Below are 25,830 nucleotides of genomic sequence, written 5' to 3'. Positions count from 1 at the left end.
GAACTAAGAGGAACATATCTCATTTATCCTTTGCTGTAGCATGCATTCAATAGGGGTGACTCTAGCTGAGACTCCTAGCAGCAAAGAGTTATGAAGACTAAAGAGGATAGCCTCTAACTAGACAGGAATCCTAGTAGAGGGAGCGGAACACCAACCTTCCCACAGAAACTTCAACTCAAAATTTACCCTGTCTACAAGAGTGCAGGGATAAAAATAGAGCAGAGATTGATAGAGCGTCCAAGCAATGCCTGGCCCTACTTGAGACCCAACGGGCAAACCAGTCCCTGACAGTAGTAACGACACCCTGCTGTGCTTATAGACAGGAGCCGAGCATAACTGTCCTTTGAGAGGGTTTGATCTGCAGCAGATGGAAACTAATGCTGAGACTCAAAGCCAAACACTGAGTGGAGCGCAGGGAATCCTGGGGGAAGTGGGCGGGCGGGGGGGGGGGTGAGAAAAGGAGTTGGAGGTGAGAGGAGCTCCACAAGAAGGCCAATAGAGCCAACTAACCAGGGCCCAGGGGGCCTTTCAGAGAATAAAGCACAAAAAAGGGACCATCACGCATGGAATGTACCTAGACTCCCTACACTGATGTAGCCAATGTATAGTTCGGTCTTTATGTGGGTTCGCTAGTAAGGTAAGCAGGAGATGTCTCTGACAGTGATTATGTTGCCTGTGTTTCTATCACTTCCCCCTGGCAGGGCTACCTATCCAGGCCACAGGGGAAGATGACGTGCTCAGTCCTGATGTGACTTGATGTGCTGTGGTTGAGTTGGGAGAAGGGCTCCCCTTTTCTGAAGAGTAGGAGAGGAAGGATAAGGGGAAGTGGAAGGGAGAATGACACTGAGAGGAGGGAGGGGGCTATGATTGGGATATAAAGCTAATTAATTAATTATTTAAAAATAATATTCTCAAAAATAACCTTACCCTTCTGTACAACAAAGAACATAGTCATGGGATAAAAGGGCTATTTGTAGAGAGGGAGAAAATTTTATCGATCACACTTGTGGTCAAGGGTGCCCTCCAAAGTAAGTGAAAAAGTCCCCAAAGCCCAATAACACAAAGCACACATTTAACTGGGTTAAAATCAGGCAAGTGATGTGAATAGGTGCAGACTGTCACCACCCACTGGAAAAACCCAAAGCAAAGCCACAGTGGGCCACCACCACAGAAAACACCAGCATAGGGACTCCACCAAACAAAATATGGCAAGCGCCGAGTGTGAGTGACGACTTGGAGGATTTCAGGTTTTGTGCATCGTTGTTGGTGGGAATATGAAATAGAACAGGAAATATGGAAGTCAGTATGCAGGTCTTTAAGTAATTAAAAGCAAAATTACCATATGCCAGAGTTTGGGTGGAAATATAAAATGAAAAAGCCACTATGGAAAAGAGTTTGGCAGTTCTTCAAGTAATTAAAAATAAGCTCACCATATGCTGTGCTTTAAACATTTGTGTCCTTTCAAAATTCACATTGAAGCTTAATGCTCAAAGTATTAAAACTCATAGTATTATGTGGCAAAGCTTTATAAGTGATTGTGTAATGAGGCAGCACTCAATGGCATTAGACCATCGATGTAGGGCTTTGGCAACCTGCTTTGCTCTTCCTCTGTCTTCTCCAGGGTGGGGCCATGATAATCACCATTTTTATCTGTGACACTGCGGCAAAACTCACCATCATGCACCTTTATCGGAGACTTCGGGCACCTTGATCTTAGAGTTCTAGCCTCTGGAGAATTACATTTCTATTATTTGCAAATTCTCTAATTTAAGATATCTTGCAATACTAGCAGATAGGAATTAATATGGCATGTAATAAAGAAACCCCACCTATAAATACACATCCAGAAGAAGCCAAAATAATCTGTGGGAAGTGTTTTCATACCCATGTTCACAGTGGAGTTATTCACCAGGACATGAGAGCAACCCAAGTGCTCATTAGTGAGGAAATATATGCATATGTGGGATATTATTCAGCCGTTAAAAGAATGACACATTGTGACAGATATAGCGTGAATGAACTTGGAGGCACTGTGCTAAGTGAAATAAGCCAGTCGCAGAAGATAAGTATTATATGGTTTCCCCTGTGTGGCTTTTAACAGTCACATTTACATAACGAGAAGTACAGTGGCAGCTGTCAAGGGCTAGGTTCAGGGAAGATGAGGAATTGTTGAATGAGTACAGGTGCTGCCTAACAGTGTGAAACATCTCTTCATAAACGTAATTTGCATGGATATAGGCAGCACAATAAGGATTGTATTCAACACACCTGAGGGGTGCTGTAAATATGGCCAACGCGCTAGCTTTATGTCACATACTGTTATTACAATTTCAAAAACTGGTCTTTCCACGTGTAAGATCGTTATTTTTATAGCAGTTCTTAGAAAAGTGTGCACAGAGCCAGATGCACCATGAAACACAAGCAACCTTCAGTCAGAAGAATTCCACAGGAGATCTTCACAGCACAGCAGAGGACATGCCTCCCCGATGCTCTCATTAAAAAAAAAAATAGACTTTACAGGGACTGCACAGTTTTTGGAAAAGTCATCAGAACTACTGCTATCTTGTCTTGTACATGCTGGTCTTGACTCTCTCACCGTGAATATTTAAATAGATGCATAATCGTGATGATGAGCAGAATAAGCAATAATGCCCTACTTAGTGCCTACGACACTCTATATGTTGGTTAAGCATTTTGGATAGATTATGCCATTTCACATGGTTCATTTGGGGTGCTCACAGGGATGCTGTATATTATCTCCCTGTGTCGTTCCATTTAGCATTCTCTACCTAACTGTGAAATGAGGTGCTGTCCGTGTTTGGTAGCTGAGACACTGACACACAGGGAGATGAGTGAACCTACTTGAGGGTCGGGACACAGAGCAGGGGTGACACAGATCAAGCATGGGACATGGTGCAGTCATGAGAGCCCTACAGAGCAAGGGTGGGGTACAGAGGAGGGCATGATTCTTCTAGAGCCTGCACTTCTAACCATCATGTCATGCTTTTGAGATCTAAACTCTTACTTGTGGAAGAGATGCAATTTCGGTATATCTTATGGTTTCATCTTCAGTGGTTCCACGTCAAGAACGGACACTAGAAGTAAAACATGGAGCCAATTTCTTTCCCGGAGTCCATGCTGGCGGCCTCTGTGCTGGGCTCAGCCAGTGGCTCCAGCCCTGTCTCTGGAAAAGTTAGCACTCAGTTAGTAACTATTTCATTAGGCGAACCTGTTTGCTCCTAATGCTAACCTTTGCAGATTTACATTAACTAAGCTTTTGGCAAGTAATTGCTGGATACATATCTATCTGGAGCTAATTAAACAGTTATTTGTCGTATTTAAGGTCTACATTTTACAACACTTTTTACGTCTTCTCACCATCACGACCTTTTATCTCAGTTATTTATTACTTTCATGTTATATTCAGTTACTATGATAGTAACAATTCCTGCTGCATTTTACCATGTAGGGACCTAGGGAGAGTTAAGATTGTGTCCTACTGGCTTAGGCATGAACTCTGGTGCCTCCTATTTGACCACTTCTCCTTGCGAGGGAGGCTTGGTGGCACTCAGAGGAAGTGGAAGCAGTCTACCCAGATGAGACCTGATAGGCTGTGATCATATGGTGGGGGAGGAGGTCCACTTTTGTCACGGGTCTAGGGGAGGGGAATAAGGTGAAAGAGGGCAGGAAGGGGAACAGGAAGATACAAGTGAGGGGATAGCAGTCGGGATGTAATCTGAATAAATTATTTAAAATTTAAAAATGGGGAAGATGATAGTGTCCTAATTTTCTATTGCTGTGGAAACATGACCAAAAGCAACTCAATCCAGGTACCTGACCATCACTGAGACAACCTGGAGACAGGCACTGATACAGAGGCCATGGAGAAATAATGCTTACAGGCTTGCCCACTTTGTATATATCCCAGGACCACCTACCCTGGGATGGCAGTGCTCATGGTGAGCTGCTCCCTCCTACATTAGTCATCAATCAAGAAAACATCCCAAAGACTTACCCAACAGGCCAGTCTAATAGAGGCATTTTGTCAATTGAGGTCCCTTCTTCCCATCTGGCCCTTGCTTATATCTCATTGACAAAAACATGCAAACTAATTAACCAGCGCAGATGGTGCCCCACAAATACTGTTTCAATGGGGGGAAATTAGATATGTATGCATTCGGGTGGTGATGGGGCTAGGGAGATAAGTCAGTGGGAAGAAAGTGTGTGTTGCTTTTCCACATGACCATAGTTGAGTCCCCAGCTGAACTCAAAGCCTCTGGCCTCCACGGGCACCTGTGCTCATGTGTGCATACCCCCAACACACACAGTCATAATTAAAAATAATAAATACATCTTTAAAATATATAGTGAGACGACCACTGTGCTAAGTCCTTAAAGTACAACTTCTCACATCACAACAGCCTCGTGAGGAGGCTCTGGTGATATTCATCACACACATAATACGAGTTCATCAGCTTAAAAAACAAATATGGAGACCCCTACCCAGATCAAGCCAATGGACAGGACATTCTTCACAGTTGAGTGGAGAGTGGGGTCTGACTTTCACACGTACTCTGGTGCCTCCTATTTGACCATGACCCCTGGATGGGGAGACCTGGTGGCACTCAGAGGAAGGACAGCAGGCTACCAAGAAGAGACTTGATACCCTATGAGCATATACAGGGGGAGGAAGTCCCCCTCAGTCACAGTCATAGGGGAGGGGAGTAAGGGGAAAATGGGAGGGAGGGAGGAATGGGAGGATACAAGGGAGGGGATAACCATTGAGATGTAATATGAATAAATTAATAATTTAAAAAATTTAAAAAAGGAAAAGGAAGAAAAATACATTTGAAATTCAGATTTGAATATCATTTAACTCTGAAGCACATTTTGAATGTAGTGTCTTACCGTCTTTAAAAAGCTAATAGTTTCTAAGAGAGCCTTTAAAATCATCTCCGGCTGACTAAATGGGAAGCGACAATCTAACACTGTCGCTGACAGAATGCACCATAGACCACTGGACACTGCTTCAAAACCTGTCGGTGTAAAAGGGAAAACATCGTCTTAGAAATAAGGAGACACTTTTTTTTTTCACCAAATGACTTTCTGTTAATTTTTTCCAGGAAAGCAAGTTTAGATTTTCGTGGCTTGTTCTTGTCACTCTTTGGACAGACTTTTCTCGATTTTCTGCATCTGTACGGTATACTTTAATTGCTGTGATGCAGAGCTAGAGAAATGGCTCAGCAGTTGAGAGTACGGTTTCCTCTTGCATAGAGCCTGACTTAGTCCGCAGCCACTCACAGGCTGGCTCAGAACTGCCTGCAACTCCAGTTTGAGGCGTCTGATGCCATCTGCTGGCCTGGGCAGCCATCAGGCACATACATGGTAGACACATAGATATGTGGGCACTCACACATACACGTAAGAGAAGCATAAGAACATCTTTAATAAATAAAGTGCCCTTTTACTTCTCCATGTGCAAGAATCTCTTATTGACTCATGTTTACACACTTATGCATTATGTGATATTTGATGCAGGAGAGGAAAGAATCAATCAAACTTTTTTTTTTAAGATGTATTTATTTATTTATTATGTATGCACTCCAGAAGAGGGCACCCGATCTCATTACAGATGGTTGTGAGCCACGCTGTGGTTGCTGGGAATTGAACTCAGGACCTCTGGAAGATCAACCAGTGCTCTTAACCTCTGACCCATCTCTGCAGCAACTCCTACCCACGCCTGTCCCAAAACTCTTTTGTTTTATGGTAGTGTACTTTTGACTTCAACAGATAGCTGTTCTAATAGTAAGGGGAAATGATCATGTATATTTTATCACATGTTTTCTATTATGATTCTTGCAATTTTTATCTTTAAAAACCTGTATCTCAAAAATGAGATGAGGAAGCAATTTTCAAGAAAATGCATTTTATATTTATGTCACAAACAGAGCTTAAAATCCAAAAGTATAGGGTGTTCTCAAAGCAGACTAGGGACCAAACAGATGGGTGAGTGTATAGAAATCGTATTAAAAATTGATCTTGAGGGGAATAGGGTGGGGGTGGGAGGGAGGGAGGAACGGGTGGTTACACGTGATGGGATAACAATTGAGTTGTAGTCTGAATAAATTAATTTAAAAAATAAAAAAGTAAGATAGATATGTGCATATGGATATGAAAAAAATTGATCTTGATTCACATGATTATTAATGTAACAGCTACTATTTAGCCCACTATTATAGAAATAAATGACACAGACACCAGTTAGATTTGTTTTTGTTTTTGTTTTTGTTTTTTCAAGACAGGGTCTCTCTGTGTTAGCTGTGACTGTCCAGGACTCACCTTGTAGACCAGGCTGGCCTCAAACTCACAGTGATCTGCCTGCTTCTGCCTCCCAAATGCTGGGATTAAAGGTGTGCACCACCACGCCGGCTAGGTTTTAATAACCGTAAATACTGGAGCTGGGCAGATACAAAACCTCTAACTTACTTTGTTATCTCCCAGCCATGTATCCAGTGTTAATTGCTTCAATCATTCCTATCTGGGCCACTTCCCACCCAAATTTCACATAATACTTGCTCATGTTATCAATTTGAACTGCTTCTCTCCGTGACACCAATCCTCAGAGCAAACTCCTCCAGGCTGCATGTTTCTCACCACTAGCCTATAACCACCTGCTTCTTTCTCCTTTCTATTCTCCTCTCCTCTCCCTCCTGTGATCTTTCGATGACCCTCTAAGCCCATGAACCTTAGCTCTTCCTCTTTCTTCAGCCCAGTCCAGGTGTAGGCATTTGTACTGGCCAATCTGGGATAATTTTGGAGGCAAAGTTACACAGCATCACTTGGCATGTACATGAAGTCACAGTAGCAGAACAGTAAAGATCTCTCAGGGGACAAACAATTAACATCCCTCAACATTAGTGGTTAAGAGCACTTGATGCATAAGCATGAGGACAAGAGTTCAGAAGCCAGCACCCAAACAACAAGCCATACATCTCACCAATGCCTGTACTCCAAGGGATCTTACAACCTACTTAGGTGTCTGTCTGTGCACAGCTGTATACATACATATCCACATAGATACATATATACAAAATATCTCAATAAACCCATTAAACAGACTAAAATATATAAATTCTTATTACAAATGAACCATATGAGAAGTTTGTTGACAAAAATAAATTGCCTTTGTTACCTATGTAAAACAATGATTAGTCTTGCTACAATGTAAATACCAAGGCACTTGACACATTGCTGCTGAACACTGTGAAGGAAAGTGTTGCAATACCTTAAACAATTGGTGTGCACTTGTTTGCTGGTCAATTTATCTTATTCCTATTATGAGTTACTTTTCTATGCTGTGACAGAACACTCAACACCTCACAAGAGAAAGCATATAATTAGCCTTATGATTTCAGAGGGTTACAGTCCATGATGTGGGGGAATGCAAGGCAATAGGAGCAGTTGAGAGCTCACATCTTGATTGAAATCAGGAGGCAGAGAGAAAGGACACAGTGGGAATGGTGCAAGCCTTTTGAGCCTCAAACTTTGCCTTCAGTGACATGTCTTCTGCAACAGAGCAAGCAATCAGATTTTCTCATGGGGGGCATATTTTTAGAGGAAATGTTCTAAGGACAGACAGCAATGCAATCTTAGACTTTTTGTTAGTGATCAGGCTGTTCATGACAGCGTTCATGGGATTATAATGGGATTTTCTGTATGCATTTTGCATTCTGTGCCAAAGAAATGATGTCAGTCTCCTTAAGAACTTGAATTTGGAGCATGGATAAAGGAACTACATGTGTACACTTAGATTTACATACAATTTCTAAATCCTGAATTCATATAGTAGATATCATGATGAGTAAATATTGGATGAGATTAGAAAGGCAAAAGTTAGCAGACATTGAACTAATTAAGATGCAGGTCAGCCTCAGCAAAGGATGAAAAAAGTAACGGGTGAAATGTCCCAAATCAGAGACAATCAACATAGCCTCCAGCTGTCAGTCTGAGAATACACTTATTGAAGAGATAAAAGTCTTAAATTCACTTTGGAGAAAACTAGAAGATACTGCCTCAAACTAATGACAGCTATCAGTACAACCAGTAAAAGGAAAGCAAGACCAACACTGTGTACCTTTTGATATGAAAGACATGCATTACTTTGCTGTTATTATTCCCAAGAATGCATAGTTTACATCTGAACACAAGGAAACATCTGAAATATACTGCTGAGATACTTTCTAAAGATAATAAATTACATTTCTTTAAAAAAAAAAAGACACTGAAACCTGTTCAAGACAAACGGAAATTTAAAAAGCTATGACTAAATTCCACATATGACCTAGAATTCTCTTTTGTCATGAGCAATTTTATCAGATATTTCAGGCAATTGGGGAGAATTAAAGTTGGAAATTACCACTTGTTAATTATTGATTGTGAATATCATACTAAAATATATAAGAAAATGTTCTATACTTTAAAGTACCTAGGAGGAAAAGCATCATATAAGATGTGGTTCTGAGAACACTTCATAATATAAAATGCATATATTTTATACCCATAGACATCCCATAGTATGTGTAAATGATAATGCAAAGTGACTGGCAAAATAGCAAGCGAGACAGTCAAGCAACACTGTTGTTGAATTAAGTGGCGCTTGTGCAGCTCTGATGAAGAGTATAAATGGATTTCTTATTATACCTTCTTCTGCCAGGAAGTCTGTGATCTGTAAAGACTTTTTTTTAATTTTAATTTTTATTTTTATTTTTATTTTTATTTTTTAGACCGCAGTGGCTTCAAAGGTAAAGATCTGCCTGTGCTGTGAATTCGAGGTCAGCCTGGTTTACAAAGCAAGTGCAGGACAGCAAAGGCTACACAGAGAAACCCTGTGCCACCATTTGTGACAAGGAAATATATTTGAAAAGCACATTTGTTAGCTTTGTAAACAAATGCAGACTCATAGTGATTTACACCCTTAGTGCTGTGCGTCTAGTCTTTGAATATTTCACATTACCAGTAAGCAAAGTGCCTTGGCACAGGGGCTGATTCCAGGTCTGGGGTGGAAGAGGTACAAAAAGAAACTCTATCGTGTCTCAGTCAGATCGACAAACTTCTACATACCAAAGTTGTTTTAGGAGCCAACTAAAATCATCTCCTACTGGGGAAAGTTGTGAAACTTTAACACAAGTAAGAATAATAACTGTGAGTAATGCTACATTTTAAATCGATACTTTCATCAGACACTTCCTTAGTCATCTTTATGGATGTCAGGGATCCACAATTATTATTTTGAAAAGCCTGCTGGAGCAAAGAGAAAGAATAAAGTTATAAATCATTCCTCGGGGTAACACAGCATCGTATGACAAAGTTTCTCATCATCGAAGTATTCCAAGAAATAAATATACATGGAATAATAAAACGCTCAGTGCTGCCAGCCGCACAGATGTGCAGTCGTTGGGAGGCCGTGTGCCTTGCAATGACACCAGACCCATTCTCTCTGAGCTGTGTGAACACAGAAAAGTTAGGTATTCTAACTAACTATCGACTGGTATTAAATAATTATTGTTAACTTATGTTAAGTAAGATAATGGAGTTTATTTACAACAGGCATTCATGTAGTGCAAACTGATACTCTGCCAATATAATAAGGAGGAAAGAAACATTCCAAGCCACATCACAGGGCTCTAAGAGGAAGAATATAGACTTCATAGTACTCAGAGGATGAAGTCTCATCACTTCAGAGTTTTTAAGAAATAACAATGCTATCAGAGAAATATTAATCCGAGTAAGAGAATTCCAATTAATAGCAACATGAACGACAGTTGGCTACAGCATGTGGAGAAGTGCTTCGATCCTGCCTTGAACAAACAGATAACTTCTCTAAGACCATCTGGGAAATTTTAAAACTAAATATTAATCGCTATTAAAAGAATTACTGTTAACTTATGTTAAATAAGATAATGGAATTTATTTACAAAATAGCCATTGTGCCAGTTTGAATACTGGAATATTTACATACGCAGAGTTGGCTGACATATAATCTGAGGCAGAAAGGAGAATTCAGGAGAGATGTCAGAGAGGAGAGGGATTGCATTCACACTGGCACAAGTGTGAAAATACCCACAACAAGGAGTGAAATATTTCCTGTTGTGTATAAAGGCAAAAAATGGGAGTAGAGAAAAGTCGGAGATACATCTATCAGCCATTGGATGTGCCATTCTAATGACTCTCCACAGACTAGTGAAGTGATGTAGCGCCTTTTTACAAGAAATTCAAACGTCGTACATTACAGTGTATAATATGTAAAGTGTAATTACAGTAAGTACCTAAATGCGGCTAATAAACTCAAAGAGCAGATCATTGCTGACCCAGCAGGAAGCCCTGTGAGTCCTGAGTGAGGGTGGCCTGCCTGCATCATTTATTTGTTCTCTTGCTTTTCTCTTCTCCCCCCGCCCCCTTATTTTGACACATTTCTATTTATTTTATTGTTTGATTTTGAGGCAGTGTCCCTCTGTGTGGCTCTGGCTGTCCTGCAACACTCTATGTAGAACACACTGGCCCCAAATTCACAGAAATCACCTGCCTCTGTCCCTCAAGCACTGGGATTAAAGGCAAGTGCCATTACACCAGGTTCACACACATCTTTCTAACAATATGTTTCTTATTTATCTATAGTTTAACTTTTTTTTATAAATAATGTTTTACTCTAAGCAACTCCCCCCCCCCGCCCGATTTTCTCTTTCAAAAAATATGGTGCTGTAGGCACTGGTGCTTCCACTCCCTTGCCTGTGTAAACAGTGGCCCCCTCTGGTACAAAAATAGAAACAGACTCATTAGGCTGCGTGGGCTGAGCCTTTGGTGGGTTCTCATCTTCACTAGATGAGGTAATATTTTTAAAATACAAAGTGTTTGTGTCAAATTACACTCCTACCAATAGTTCAGTATCATACATTTTTTTCTTCTGTAGTCTTTATCCATAATTTTAATAATAATTTAAAAACTCAATAGACTTAACTGACAATCTTATATTTAATGAGGTCCAGGGCCAACTCACATTTCCCTCCTAGTTTTTTACATAATTATTTTGTCCTATGAGTTCATTATACATTCTAGATGCAGGATTCTGTGTACCTAAAGTATTTTTTTTATTTTGAGCATTGATATCACATTTTAAATTGTGTTTATTATTAGAAGAAAAATTACCATTTTTCTGAAATACTGGTATTTTGTTACAAAATCCATTCTTACATGGAATCATTAAAATAATTGCATAAAATTTTCCTCTAAAGGTTTTGTTTTAATCACTTGTAAATATTTGATTCACCCAAATTATTATTGTTCAATACAGCAAAAAGTTGGGATATATTTTCTCCCATATGGAGAAAAACTTCCTAGAACCTTTTATCGAACAGTGCACATCTGGATCCTCTGCCAAGTTTCTGTTACTTTAGTGGGTTCGTGCAGACTGTACTTAGTGTGTGTGGGAGAATCAGCATCATCACATTTCCAAGTCACTCTGTGAGCATCCTCTTCATCAATTTAGCTGACTCTTGATCAGTTTGTAAGAAAGCCATACGTTAACTTACATTTGTCTCTAGAATTTCTTGTTATTTTTGTATAAAATAACTATATATGAATGATGACAGTTTTCTTTGTTTTTGTTACATGATCGGGCTGGTATAGGATGATGTTATGAACATTTCTGCCATAGAAAAGGGATTATGAGGTGTGTGTGGAGTCACCCATGGTGGTACATTGGAATGCGGGTTCCTTAACTGTGCTGAGTTATGATAAGTGGATTCCCTGGCGGTCCTGACCTATTGTTTACTTTTCTGGGTTTCATCCTGCAAGAGCGTCTTCTTTTCTTAAGAACCTTACAGGGACGCAGGAAAAGAGACCCCTGAGCACCTTCCTCCACTTGCCTCCTCACTGCAGGAAAGTGGATCCACAGCATTCATCTTAATCTCAGCCTCCTTTGTTCCAAACAAATGTGTTTTCCCCCTGTTCATTCCATCTTTGCCAAGTAGATGTTACCTGTAACTGATTCCTCATCCTTTCTTCTGCCATATTAATATCCACAAATATTTTAATGGTTGCTTCTTTATGGATATAATGACTAATATTTTAGTAAGTATATGAAACATTGCTTTTAGTAAATTGTTTTAATTTTTCAGAGATTCTTAAAGAAGAGATTTGTCATATTCTTGGCATTTCTTTACTTTCAAGCTTTGTTTATCTAAAAAGACCTACGTTTAATATTTGGCAAGAACTTCAATTAATCTTTGAACATTTTGAAATGTGATAAGCTTGGTGATAAACTTGGCTACGTTCAACGTTTCCTTTGAAACTTGCCTTGCAAATTGGCCAGTTATTTTCTCTGTCCATCTTCTTGAAACAACTTGGATGGAATTATACAGAAATTGATGATGTTTACAATATTCTGCCTAAATGTTTCCATACTCAATTTTGAAAATCTATTAGGTACAATTTCTATCTTGCAAGCTGACAACTTAACCAAGTATTTGAACACCACATTACACTATTGTCCATTTTCTCAGTTTCTCATAATTTCCTTGCCATTTTCAAATGTTCCAATATCCCAATAGCAAGTAAATCTTTTACTTAACAGTGCTAAGCCTCAATTGATGCTAGGTCACATTTTCCATCATAACTTCATGGTTTAATGACATTTATCTCACTTGCGTCTTTGGAATTAGGCTGATTTGTGCAGGTTTCTGGATGGAATTGCTCAAGCGACTGCAGTTGAACCTTTTTAAATGTCTGCAGGATGTCTTGTGTGTCTGTCCAGTTCCCTGAGGTCAGGCATCTTCTGAGAAGCCAGAGCATCTACGCTAGGCATGTCTTTCCCATGACGATGGCAAACATGCAGGACAGCAAATGTGATAGGAAAGGCCTTTGGGGGGCTTGGCTTGTTTATATCTGGTATAATCATTTCTGACCTCACCATTGGTCTAAGCAAGTCGTATGTAGAATAAAATGTATTTTACATATATTTTATGTAAGTCACTCAGTAGTCACATGAGAGCAGACTTGGACCAGGGATGTTAAAGACTGGGGTCATTCAAATTGGCCTTGCACACTAACTGTCATTAAACTCTAAAGCTGTTGGTTCCTTGGTAGTTCCCGATGGACCTATTGCAGATAGGTCCTTTTCTCTGAATTTTGTGTTAAAAAATATTCATTTCATCCAGTGTTGCTGGATATTTGAAAACAGGGTGTTTGTTTTGGAAAACCCAGTCTATATAGATAATTATAATAGAGAAGTGGGTTCCACAGCTGTAACAGTTATTCAGCTAATTAGAGTTAAGGCATTTGTTGGTCAAGCAGGAGCTATAGCAAAAGACATACAAGAAAGGCAACGTTCACCAGAGAAGGAAGTGAAATTTTATAATATGAGATCACTTTAAAGAGGTCATTAAGCTGAGCATGGTGGTTCATGCTTTTAATCCAAACATGAGGTAGAGACAGAGGCTGCTTTGCCTGTTTGTATTTGGCAACCTTGAAGAAAACATCTTTCCTATCTTGGTGAGTCTAAAATTCTGAGAGTAAATCAATATCTATCATATCTCATCTTTACCAACCTAAAAACATCTACCTAGACCTAAAAACATCTTAACCCCTAGACAACTAAGCTTAATTATAAAGCTAAACTATCTGGTCTTCAACCCCATCAGAGACCTGAGAAAGAGTAAAATTAATTACTTGAGTAAACAGGAAGTGTAGGTTAGAAGCTTCCAAAATGAAAAAAAAAAAATGACAGAGACAGTTTGCTGCCTGAGCAGATTTTTGAGGCCATCCTGGTGTACATAGGACGTTCCAAGCCAGCAAGAGCTCATGGTGAGGGACTGTATTTATCTGTCTGTCTGTCTGTCTGTCTGTCTGTCTGTCTGTCTATCTGAATAAAAGTAATGAGGCAGTAATGCCACAGACAAAGCAATTGAACAGGGAGACTTGTTGAGTGGAAATGACTTAACCATGGGAAGTTACTGTGAGATGCCGTGTCTTGTATACATGCACAAATGCTGTAGATATGACCACATAGTTCAGTCCTTTGCAAAATGCATGTAAGCGGATTTTTTAAGGGATAGAATCTGACTTTTGAGAGTTTATTCTCCTTCCCTTACTCATTTTATTGTGTGTCTTCAAATGTCCAGTTGCTTTGTGCAAATTAATTCCGTAAGACATGTTAGATATGCACTCTATGAATGTGAATAAGTGGAAATCAGAAAGACTGGCATGTTTATTTTTAAATAACTTCTCAGAGTGAACCATCTCAATGTGGTATAAACTGAGGCCATCATGGGGTCTTGTATTTCATTTATAATTGATGCTATATAAAGTATATGCAAACAGAAGAGCTAAAACATAGTAATGAAGCTTGACAGCCATAAGTATTTGAGCAAATATGTTCTGAAACAAATAATGAGTGATTTTCCTTTGTATTATTCATATGACAGCTTAACAGGGTAAAGGTAAAACATAGACTGTTCTAGTCTTTTTTTTTTCCCCTTCAGTGAATGTGATGCAAAGTTTTAGAGAACAAATTGTGTGTGTAAGTAAATTCCATTATGGACTTAACCATGGTGTCCTAACTATTCTCTGCTGAGGCACCATGTGGTGAATAACTAGACATCACCAATTTACACTGATAATACACAGGAGAGAAGAAGCTAGTGGAGCAAACGCATTTAGCTTTGTGCTCACAATCTGGCCTTCACTTCTAACTCAGGCCTAATATATGAATTTATTCATCATGCCTATGTGCTTTAGATTCTGATCAAGTCAAACATTTGATGGACTTTTATTTGAAAATTTACTTCACACTCTCATTTCAGAGCAGTTATTACTCAGCTTCAGCAGCCCGAGAAGCTACTGTGCAGCAAGGAGCCCCTCTTGTCAGTTTCCAACACGCAGGGACTGCACTGAACCTCAACCTTCCAGCGCTCAAAATTATTATTTCTGCTTTCACACTGCCCCTTCATCTTGGCTATCAAAGCTCCATCACTGAACAAACTCCACTTCCCACAGCCTGATGAATCGCGGTTCTATTTCATACTAAATTAAAGCAACAAAGCAGTTGAAGCTTCTCATTGCTCTTCATCCGCTCTTCTCTCCTATACTCCTCTCAGTACTCTACTGCTTGTCTCTATATTAAAAGCGAGTCAAAAACTTTATCTAAAAGGGATCTCTAATTCACACACACACACACACACACACACACACACACACACACACACACACACACACAAACACACAAAAAATCTGCTTTGTCTCAATACCAGTTGTAGTGGAAGTTTCTTTTTTAATTGTTGCTGTTATAACATTTACTATGACAGAGTTCATCATTTTATATATATATATATATATATATATATATATATATATATATATATATATTACACTAGTTTCTACTTTGATTATTATCACCTCCATAAGGAAATCAAACAGACCAAATCACAGGATTCTGTTTCCTAGTTGATGTTCCCTCCCTGGGTACCTTGCATTTCCTGTTGTTCCCATCATAACTCAGGACCCGGCAGAGATTTCACATCCCTTAAACTATTTAGATTTCCATTGTTTATTTCGGTTGCTGCCTCAGAAGATTTTAGATGATGGGCACTTGACACCATCACTTCAGCTTGGGGCAAGACAGGACTTCAAGATGGAGGGTAGAGCAAACTGTGTCCTTCTTGGTGTCTAGGAGCGTCAGGAAGAGAGGAGGCAAGGCTCCGATATCTACTTCTATGACCCAAAGACCTTCCAGTAGTCGCTTCTCTTAAAGCCCCTCAGTCTCTATCATGTGGACTTTGGGGGACATTTAAAATCCCAAGCTTGGCAAGAGCACAACGTGGAAGAGCAGTTGAATTAATTGTGGACCAGACGGTAGAGAGCATGCTCCTGGAAGTGTGGGTACGGGGTGAGAGAGCTACTTCCGGAATATGTATGCTTCTTGCTAATAGGCAAAGCCAAGGGCATCTGTGACCTCTGGTGGGGTTTCTGACAAGGAATGCTTTTGCTTTTGAACTTAGGCAAATCCAGAATTCTGCTTGTGTACATTTCATTCCCTGCTGTTCTAATCATATCTCAGAACTCTTGGGAGATTGGGGAGCTCAACCCCAAAGAGGGCAGAGGGACATGGGTTTTCTGTTTCTGAAGAATTCACATTTACAAAGATTATCCTTCAGTTTTTAAGTGAGATGTTCCCATTTGAACCTTAAAAAAGTTTTAAAAGATGCTGTGTTATGTGTATGCATTGTCAATGGGTACACTGGCACTATTCTATAATCCTAGTAGGTGTGAGGCAGAGGTAAGCGGAACTCTGTGAGTTTGGGCCAACATTGTCTACACTGGAAGTTTCAGTTTCATGATAACCAGGACTGCATGCACATGCACATACATGCACATAACCCTTCCTCTGTGTCATGAGTGTGCATGTGTGTATTTAAATATATTTAATTTTTTATTTACTGTCTTATAATTACATCCTTTTAAGAATAGTTCACTTTATCAAAACACTTTCAGAAAGATATATATCAGAAATATGTTTACTGAGCTTAAACCAATCCAAATAAAATATACAAAGAAAAATGTTTCTTAAATATAATGCATGTGGGCAGACTGAATTCAAGAATTTTCAATATCAAAATTTTTTTAATTAATCAGTGCTTGTTTCTTCCATCTTTTCATTGCTACCACCACACAAAGAGCTTTGTGCATTTAGAAAAGTACAAGTCCTCAAGTGCTAATTTTAATACTGTCAAACAAAGGCTCCCCAACTGCCCTGACCCTGTGGGCAGCTCCCTCCACTGTCCAACAGTCAGGTATTTCTTACTAAATGTCAGTGCCTCTGGAGCTAACCATCCCAGATAGAAAGGCATTTAAACCTTTTATGTGGCTACCACTTCATTTACCTTCCCAGCAAGCAACCAAACTTTTTTTTCTGAATCTCTGCTGTTCTCAGTATTTGGGTCTTGCCAAATCTTAAGTCCTGTTTCGTATTTTCCTTCATAATTCCTGAGGCCACTTGTTTTGATTTTGCAATTGTAACTTTCTTTTTTTAAACCAGTTCTTATGTTCCTGTGAGCTTATAGCAATGAAAATTTGTGTCTATGCTGCCCCATTGTGTAAATAAAATTAATTAATAATATTTAATTAAATTCCCAGTTTTTCCCTGTAATTCGGAGAATTGTCCTTTACATATAGTCTAAGGCACATTTTATGTGGTATTAAGGTTTGAATTAGTATCTAAACTATTACATGTTGTTTAAACTGTTGTGTTTTTATTGCATTTGGATATTTAAATATTGTATATATTATGTTCTGCATTACATTTGCATATTTTATGATTTATAAAGGCACAAAACACCAGGCTTATATTTTTCAAGAATGGTTCACCAAATAGTGAAATTTTCAGTAAAGGAGATTTATGCAGAACGCGTTTCTCAAATTAGGATATTTCAAACATGACTAGACAAGTAGCTATTTATCATGAAATATTGAAAAGATAAAGAAATGTCAAGCCAGGATATTAAAATCGCCTACATCTCCTTTTAGATAAAACCATTATAAAGTGCTGTTCATTCTTGCTATTGTTTTCTTCAGTACAACAGTCAGCTCTTAGCATATACTAAGCCTTAATAAAATCTAGTAGATGTGTCTCAAGCTGCACCAGTCACTGGTTGGCCACTCCCACCGTTTCTGAGCCTCCTTTACCCCAGCACTTCTTGGATGGAGGACAAATAGCAGGTGGAAGGTTTTGTGGCTGGGTTGGGGTCCCAGTCCCTCCACTGGAAGTCTTGCCTGGTTACAGGCGATGGCCAATTACGACTCCAAATCCCCTGTTGCTAGGAAACTTAGATAGGGTCACCTTTGTAGACTCGGGGGGGGGGGTTCCATTGCACTAGGTCTTTAGCTCATCCCAGAGATACCCTATCGCTAGATTCTAATTATCTCTTCCTCTGTCTTCCCCGGAATCTCTCCTGTTCCCATCCCCAAGGCCCACCGAGACTCCTCCCCCGCCCACCATGATGCCTATTTTATATCCCCTTCCCAGTGAGATTCATGCATTCCCCCCTCGATCCCTCCGTGTTATTTAGCTTCTCTGGCTCTGTGGACTGTAGCATGGTTATCCTTTACTTTTTGGCTTATGTTCACTTACGCATCAGGGGGAGCTGACCCCTGACATGACACGGCCTGGAGGACCAGGGCCCACAGGCTGCATAGTCCAGTAAAGAACAAAACACAAATGGGGAAAAAAAGTCGATGAAGTGATTCCTAATGATGGCTGCTATATCTATAGATTGGTACCAATTGTCGTCAGAGAGGCTTCACCCGGAAACTGATGATAACAGATTGCAGAGACCCACAGCTAGCTAGATATTAGGTAGAGCTTGGAGAATTCCACAGAAGAGGGAGAGGAAGGATTGTAGGAACCAGAAAGGTCAAGGACACCACAGGAAACCCTCAGAATCAACTAGCCTGGGCTCACAGGGGCTCACAGAGGCTGAACCGCTAACCGAGGAGATTGCACAGGACTAGCCAAGGCCCTCTGCAGATATGTTCTTGTGGGACTTCTGACAGCAGGTGCAGGGCTGTCTCTGACTCTGTTGCCTGCTTTTGGGACCCTTTTATCCTACTGAGTTGCCCATGTGTCATTAATAGAAGAGGAGGTGCCTAGTCTTACTGCAACTCAATATGACGCGCTGGTTAATATTCATAGGAGGCCTGCCCTTTTCTGAAGAGAAACAGAGGAGGAGTGGATGGGGCCTGGGAGAGAGGAGGTCGGGAGGAGGGATTGGGAGGGGAGAAGGGAGACAGAAGTGTTGTCAGCATGTAAAATAAATCAATAAGTAGGAAATGTTGATGAAAAGACCATATTTCAGAAATACTGAATTTTGAAATATAATCAATATATGCTATAAATAAATCTATGTGCACATTAAAAACAATAAATGGATAGATGAGTGAATTATGAGTCAAGTGATAAATATAAGTCTAGATGCGGCTTCAGACAAAACGTTACATCATGCAGATATTTAGTTTTTACTTGACTTTTCCACCTAAAATATGTCTCGTAATTACATACACTCAACACCCTCCATAAATATTTTCTTGGGTGCATCATAGCAAACAGGTGAATTGAATGAGTTCCCTCATTTCAAGTGTATGAAAAGACACCACCATGTTTTCAGCTCACCTAACCTGCTTGTCATCGTTATGGACCTGTTCATAAGTCTACGGCGTCCCTGGAAGTCCAGAATTCATAACAGTGTGAGAAATGCATCCTACCCACCTGACACCCGCACTGTTGTGTTTTCTAGCTGCTGAAGCTGGTTCCTTCCTGAGAGATTACTCAGTTTCCCAGCTGCGGCACCATACCCTTGCGTGCTGTGGGCGTGGCCCTTGCAGCCTTCTCTTCTCTCCACCAAGAATGCCAACCCCAGTTTTCTAAGAACGCACATACAGACCGTGGAATCCAAATCCAACATTTCAGTCCTAGATATTTAATCCTAGTGATCTTCAGGAAATAGTCTAACTCACAGAAAAGGGGGTAGATTGAACCGGAAGAGGAGAAGTGGAGGGACATTTTGGTTCCAGTGAGCCCAAACACTGGAGGCTGTATTCCTGTTATCTGTTGTCGAGAAAATGTAACCTAAAGCAGCGCTTTTCATTTTTATTTTTGTACCTGCAGGAGACAGTGGCTTTCAATTCTTCCCTCATGAGACCTCGCGTGATTGGGGAGTGGATTGGCAGAGCAGAAAATGACGCTGATCCCCTCGCGGCTGAAATGCTGCAGCCTCCTGTTCCACGGAGTAAGAATGACTCCTGGGAAAGTGAAGACAGTGGCTCTAGCCAGGCAGGAAGGTGAGGGGACCTCCTTGGTGAATCTGGATTAGTAGTCATTAAATGAGAAGGGGAAAATAAACTTAAGAACATGATTTTGTTCTTTTCATACAGAAAATTGTTAGACTCCGCATATGGTGAAAAATTTAACTAGATTCTCATTCCATAATAATGTGTCCTACAAGTACACAGTTAAACTCATGAAAAGGAAGCAATGATTTAGTCTATTTAAAACTTCGGGCAGCCCTAGAAGGTGAAGATGCTTGCCACCTGGCTAGTTTGATTTTCCTGGGAAACACATGATAGAAGAAAAGACTCCTTCAAATTGTCCTCTGACCTCCTATGTATGTGGGAAATAAGCATGCAAGTTCAAGTGTACCCACACACAAACACACATACATGAAGTAAGTAAATAAATAAAATTATAGCAAAACCTTTTTAAAAATAGTATTGTTTAGTTTTGTTCTCAAGGTCTCACCCTGTCACTTGGGAAGTTCTGGGAGTTGAATGCAGGACTTTAGACATAACACTAGGCAAGCACTCTTCCTCCAAGTACCCTTTCTGGATTTGGGTTTTGATTTTTTTTCTTATTTAAGTTCTGTTTCTTTGTTACTAACACCAAATGGAGAAATAGCTTCGAGGTTCTAAGCTGAAAGTAAAGACCCTCTATAACACTAGGCAGCCCTGGGTGAGGGAGACTCCACAGTGCTAGGAAGAGGCATCTTCAGGAGAGAATTGTCATTGGGTAGGAATTGTGGGGCACAGTTAAGGTCTTTATTACAGTCATTTTAGCTTACAGATCATCACTGTGGTTGAATATAATTATGTTTTCTTGCATTTAATGGTTCAGTTTATGAACTATAATATTTTTAAGAAGTTAAAAGTACATATGCTGTGAAGGCGCACCACTATCGTGGCAGCTTTTAGAAGAAAGCACTGAATTCTGTGGTACTCAGCCTATGGGCTGCGACCATCTGAAAACACATATTTCCTGCAGCCTTAGGAACTGAGATACTGCTCAGCAGCAAAACTACAGTTACGATGTAGCAACCAAAATAAACTTACGGCTGAGGGTATCTAAGACCACTGGAAATATGTGTTTGAAGACGGTCATGACACACATGACACACAGGGAAGTGGTGGCTCACTAAATCTTCAGAAGGCCAATCCAGGTCCGCCATGATAGGGATCACGGTGGTGGGCATGCAGGCAGAGACGGTGTTGGAACAGTAGCTTAAAGCGTATTTATGTCATGGAACTTCCCCCAAATTGACCACATCCATGGACGCAGAGAAAGCCTCAGCAGGTACAAGCAATGAAATAACATCATTCTGTCTGACGACCATGGATTGAAGCTGGAGATCAACACCAGCAGAAACAACAAAAAACTTACATACTGAACAACTTTCTGCTGAATTAAGAAGGGGTAAAAACAGAAAAAAAAAATTACAAATTATTATAATTGAATGAAAATTAATACACAACATGCCCAAATCTATGAGATATAAAGAAGGCTGTTCTAAGAGGAGGATTTATTCTTGCGTCTGGGTGAAATGTGTCCATTTAATTTATTTTTTGGTTAACCTCAGCATTTCTCTTTTTAGTTTTTATATGGATGACCTGCCTATTATCAAAAGTGAGAGTCCCTACATCTCCCATTATCAGTGTGTGAGGGTTAATGTTGTTCCTTTCATGAACTTGGAAGCCCATGTATGTGGAAATGATACAAAATTAAGCCATATGGAAGTGCTTTCACTGTGGTGCACAGGCACTACACAATGAAATAACTTGAAATGAAAGAATACTTTGTGGGGAAAAAAAGCTTACTTACATCCTGACCTGCAAGTAGCAGGCAGGGAGAGAGCCAAACTGGACTGGCATGGGCTTTTGAATCCATAAAGCCCACCCACGATAACATACCTCCAACAAGACCACACCTCCTAATCCTCCCCAAACAGTGCTCCAACTGGGAACCGAATATTCAAATATATGAGGTTACAGGGCATCCTTTTTCAAAGCATTACTACATATAACTTTCATTTTACTTAAATTATGTTTCTCAGAATGGTGAAATCAGATGTGTCCTAAGTGTCCATGTAATAAAGTAGAGCAACTTTGAGATGTGAGATCATGTTTATTAGGGAAAACATATTCACCATTACCACTTGAGATCATGTTTATTAGGGGAAGCATATTCATTATTACCACTTGAGATCATGTTTCATAAAGAAAGCATATTCACCATTACCATTTGGGGGACATGAGAAGTACAACTTAAAACAGAAAATAGGCAGGTCAAGGAAGCTAGTGTGAAAATCATTATGGGAGGCAAGAATTATGAAACACGGAGAAATGCATTTAAATATTCATAAATGAAAAGGTGACAGGACCATAAGACCCTGTGACTGCTATTAGCTGGTCTCCACCAAAGGATTTTTCTCTGCACAGAATCACCAAAGAACTTCCTATTTCCGATGATAATTTACCATCAACCAAAAACTCTTTTTTCCCAAGGAGAGAAAATTGTGTTTTCTACAATGTAATAGCTTTCAAGGTTGCTTGGCTCTCACTTACCACTTGGCTTGAGGGAAAGAAGTTCAGAATACTCATTAATGCACTTCAGGTTTAGAGAAAATTGATTCCATTTCCACGAGAAATAGCCTTAAATTATTTAAATAGTTGAAGTGCCCTGATAGGAAAAGCATGCCATTTCTAAAAGTCCATTTCTCTTCTGGGAAATGCCAGATCAATTTCACCTGTCAATGGGGGCCGTTTGGTTCCTAATGCTAGACTCACGAAACTCAAAAAACTTTTATCTTTACTCATTGGTAGATTCTTCTACTTAAATGTAAAAGAGAGGAATGTCAACTTCCATCTTGATTTCATTTATTCATAATAATATCCAGAGCTGTTTATTGCAAATGTTAGTGCCTCAATTTTCTTCCTTACTTCAGAGTGCTCTTATTGCCCTGAGAGTCTCAATCCTTGTTGTATCTCTTGCTCAGTCCATAAAGACCTTCCTTAAATATTTGTCCTTATGCCCTGAAAAACCAACTCAGTCTTATTTCACCCTGTAATTAAAATATAAGCTGAGTTGTCAATTGTGGATTGAAAAGGTGAGTGTCTTGGCTAAACTGTAGTTACTTTACAAGTGTGTGTGTGTGTGTCTGTGTGTGTGTGTGTGTAGAAATCAGATGCAGAAAAAAACTAGGGTTACAAACAAAAATTTTGCTATCTGAATTACAAAACAGGATTCCTGCATTTATGCTGGGGCTCACACAACATCTGACTGAATAAGAAATGCTGGAGAGAAAGGTTTAAAGTGTCTAGTGTATAATTATAGAAGTAACTTTTGTCACTAAACAGTAATAACACATTCTATAATTTATCAATCTTGAGCAATGAGTTTTTTAAGCATAAGAAAATTTGATTCTCAAGCTTTATTTCCTCCATTTGTTTCCTCACCAAGGCTGGCACAGAGCTATTTTCAATAAATATCTGTTACATAGGTGTAGGAGGTGTGGGCTATCACTAGGCCCACGCTAAATAGAGCATATTCCCAAGAAAAATCGATGGCAGTCTGTTTTTATTTTTGGAGCATTGCTATAACTTGTCCTTTCCTAGTAGGAAAGAAAAACAAAAGAAGTCTTATATGAGTGGCTGTTATTGCAATACTCAGCACACAGACAACTTTTCCTTTCATGCTGAACAGCAGATACTTAGACTAGACATTCACTGCTAGACTAGAGAATTAAATAAGTGGCAAACTAAACCCTGAAAGTCGTATGGACAGAAGCTTACTGAAAATATTTTCTTGGTGCTTTTTAAATTTTTATTATTATTATTTAATGTCCTCTGGTGGTTTACTTGCATGCATATCTGTGTGATAGTGTCAGGTCCCCCTGGCACAGGAATTACAGATAGTTAATGAGCTACCATGTGGGTGCTGGGAATTGATCCTGGGTTCTAAGCAAAAGCAGTCAGTGCTCTTTTTTTTTCTCTTTCTTTTTCTTTTTTTTCTCCTTTATTAATTTATTCTTGTTACATCTCAATGGTTTTCCCATCCCTTGTATCCTCCCATTCTTCCCTCCCTCCCATTTTCCCTTTATTCCCCTCCCCTATGACTGTCTCTTCAGCCCCTGGAGCTTTTATTTAAAAAAAAATCCTTACCTTAACTTAACTACGTCAACTACATTAAATAAAAGAGTCAACAACTTATGCCATGTATGACTGCCAACTAAAGAGTTAACTGCTGGCTACAGAAAGACAATTGAAAGAACAGTACAAAGAAGCTACTAGAAGGACATACAGACACTCCAATGTTAAAATCATGGGCCTTGATGGGTCTTAGGTATGTTCAAGACATTTGTGGTTCTTTTGATGCTACAGTCAAAATGGTGTATGCACAGGATGGATGATATTTCCCTAATCCTTCCTTCCTGGATTCTTAATTGTGGGAGCTCAAGGAAGAAATGAAAGCATCTTAACAAGGACAGAAAGAGGAGAGAGATGGGGGGAGGGAGAAAGAGAGGAGAGAAAAGGGAATGGAGGGGGAGGGAGAAGAGTGGGGGAAGGAGAGGTACAAGAGGGGGCAGGGAGGGGGAGAAGAGAAAGGGGGTGCTGCTAAGCAAAGAGTGAAGACTTTTCCTATTTGCTCACAGCTTCCTAATTCTACAGCTTGTCTAGCTAGCTTTTGGGATAGCATATGTATCCACTGCACATTTAGAGTTATAATCACACATTTATCAAGTGTAAACAAAAATCGAGTTTAATAAGCCTATGTAATCTTATTTCAAGCCATCTTAATTAGACTTTGCAATAGTTGCATAACAAATTTCATAAAATGACTTGATAGATCTTAATGTGGAATTAGTAAATAGGCTCATCAAGCCTTGAAAACATAATCAGTTCCTTTAAAGCTGAGCCATCTAATTAAAACAAGAATAGAATCCATCAATATTGTAGATCCAGGAAGCTGGCTTTTTGAAATGGGAATTGTTATTAGAATGTAAAGGTTTAATAAAATTAATAGGACTCTTACAACTTATAAATAAACTTTAAATTAAATCTCAGTTCTCTTCCTGTTAAGTTTTCATTTCATTGAAGTTCAGATTGACTGATGTTCATCACACAAACCTGGAACTGTTGCCTTCCGTAGAAAGACAGTTGACAGCTGAATAGACAAGTGAGAGGCACAGACCAAAGTCATACTGTGTGGTGTTGTGCCAAGTAAATCAGGATAAAGAGCGAGGAAGGGGAATGAAGCAGGAGTAACTCTTTCATGTACTAACTTAAAAATAAAGATGGTGTGATTTGGGCTTTTGTGGACACAGTAGAGATTACACCAAAATTCACAATTAAGGACATTTGGAGAAGAAAACTTCCCATTCTTTGGAAGGGACATCTAGCAATCCCACAAACCTTAAGGCTAACAGCTTCAGATCTGGAAGCGACTCAGATGATGGAGGATGGAGCATCCAGTGTTCTTAGACAGAGGAACACCCATCTCTTCCCATCCCACCTACCACTTCGCACTTTCAGGCTGCCTGCATTCTTTGAACCTCTTCCATTCTCAGGCTATGGTGCTGGACAAAAGGAGGCATGGCCTGTGTTTATATGCCTTGCCCACTGCCCTCTCCCTAAGACAGTTTCTTTTCTATAGTATATCTATCTTCAAACATAATGTAGGAATAATATAAATCACAGTCTTCTCAGTCTTTACATCTACCCAGTATCTTCACAGAGCAATAATTAGCTAACCCTCATGCCATTCTTCCCATGAACACACTGTTTTTCTGTCTTGGTGAAATGGGATGATAATTAGTTCTGCTCTAGACATAGTCTCTCATTTTCTTTCTCACTATTTTTGACTTCTACTCTTTCAACCACTTATCCCCTCTATAACTTCTTGATCTTGTCATTATTATCCGGAATCTGTAACATTACTTCAGGTCCTTCACTCCCCAT

At 39.6% G+C, this 25,830-nt stretch overlaps 1 protein-coding gene across 8 annotated transcripts in view; it reads left to right on the top strand.

The window, feature by feature from the left end:
* The window catches only part of LOC311598129 (uncharacterized protein C8orf34 homolog), a 413,498-nt gene that overhangs the window by 130,009 nt on the left and 257,659 nt on the right, over positions 1–25,830 (top strand). For all 8 annotated transcript variants that reach the window (XR_014779488.1, XM_084783016.1, XM_084783017.1 and 5 more), the window contains one exon: positions 19,712–19,884. Coding sequence is in view for 7 of the 8 variants with exons in the window: in XM_084783016.1 (XP_084639142.1) it covers positions 19,712–19,884 (173 nt within the window). In the remaining variant the exon portion in view is untranslated. The remainder of the gene's footprint in view (positions 1–19,711; positions 19,885–25,830) is intronic.

This window comes from Acomys minous (genome assembly GCF_964271855.1).
Source record: "Acomys minous genome assembly, chromosome: 1".
Taxonomy (NCBI): Eukaryota; Metazoa; Chordata; class Mammalia; order Rodentia; family Muridae; genus Acomys; species Acomys minous.
Note: the sequence above shows the minus strand (reverse complement) of the source record. Positions and strands in the feature narration are given on the sequence as shown.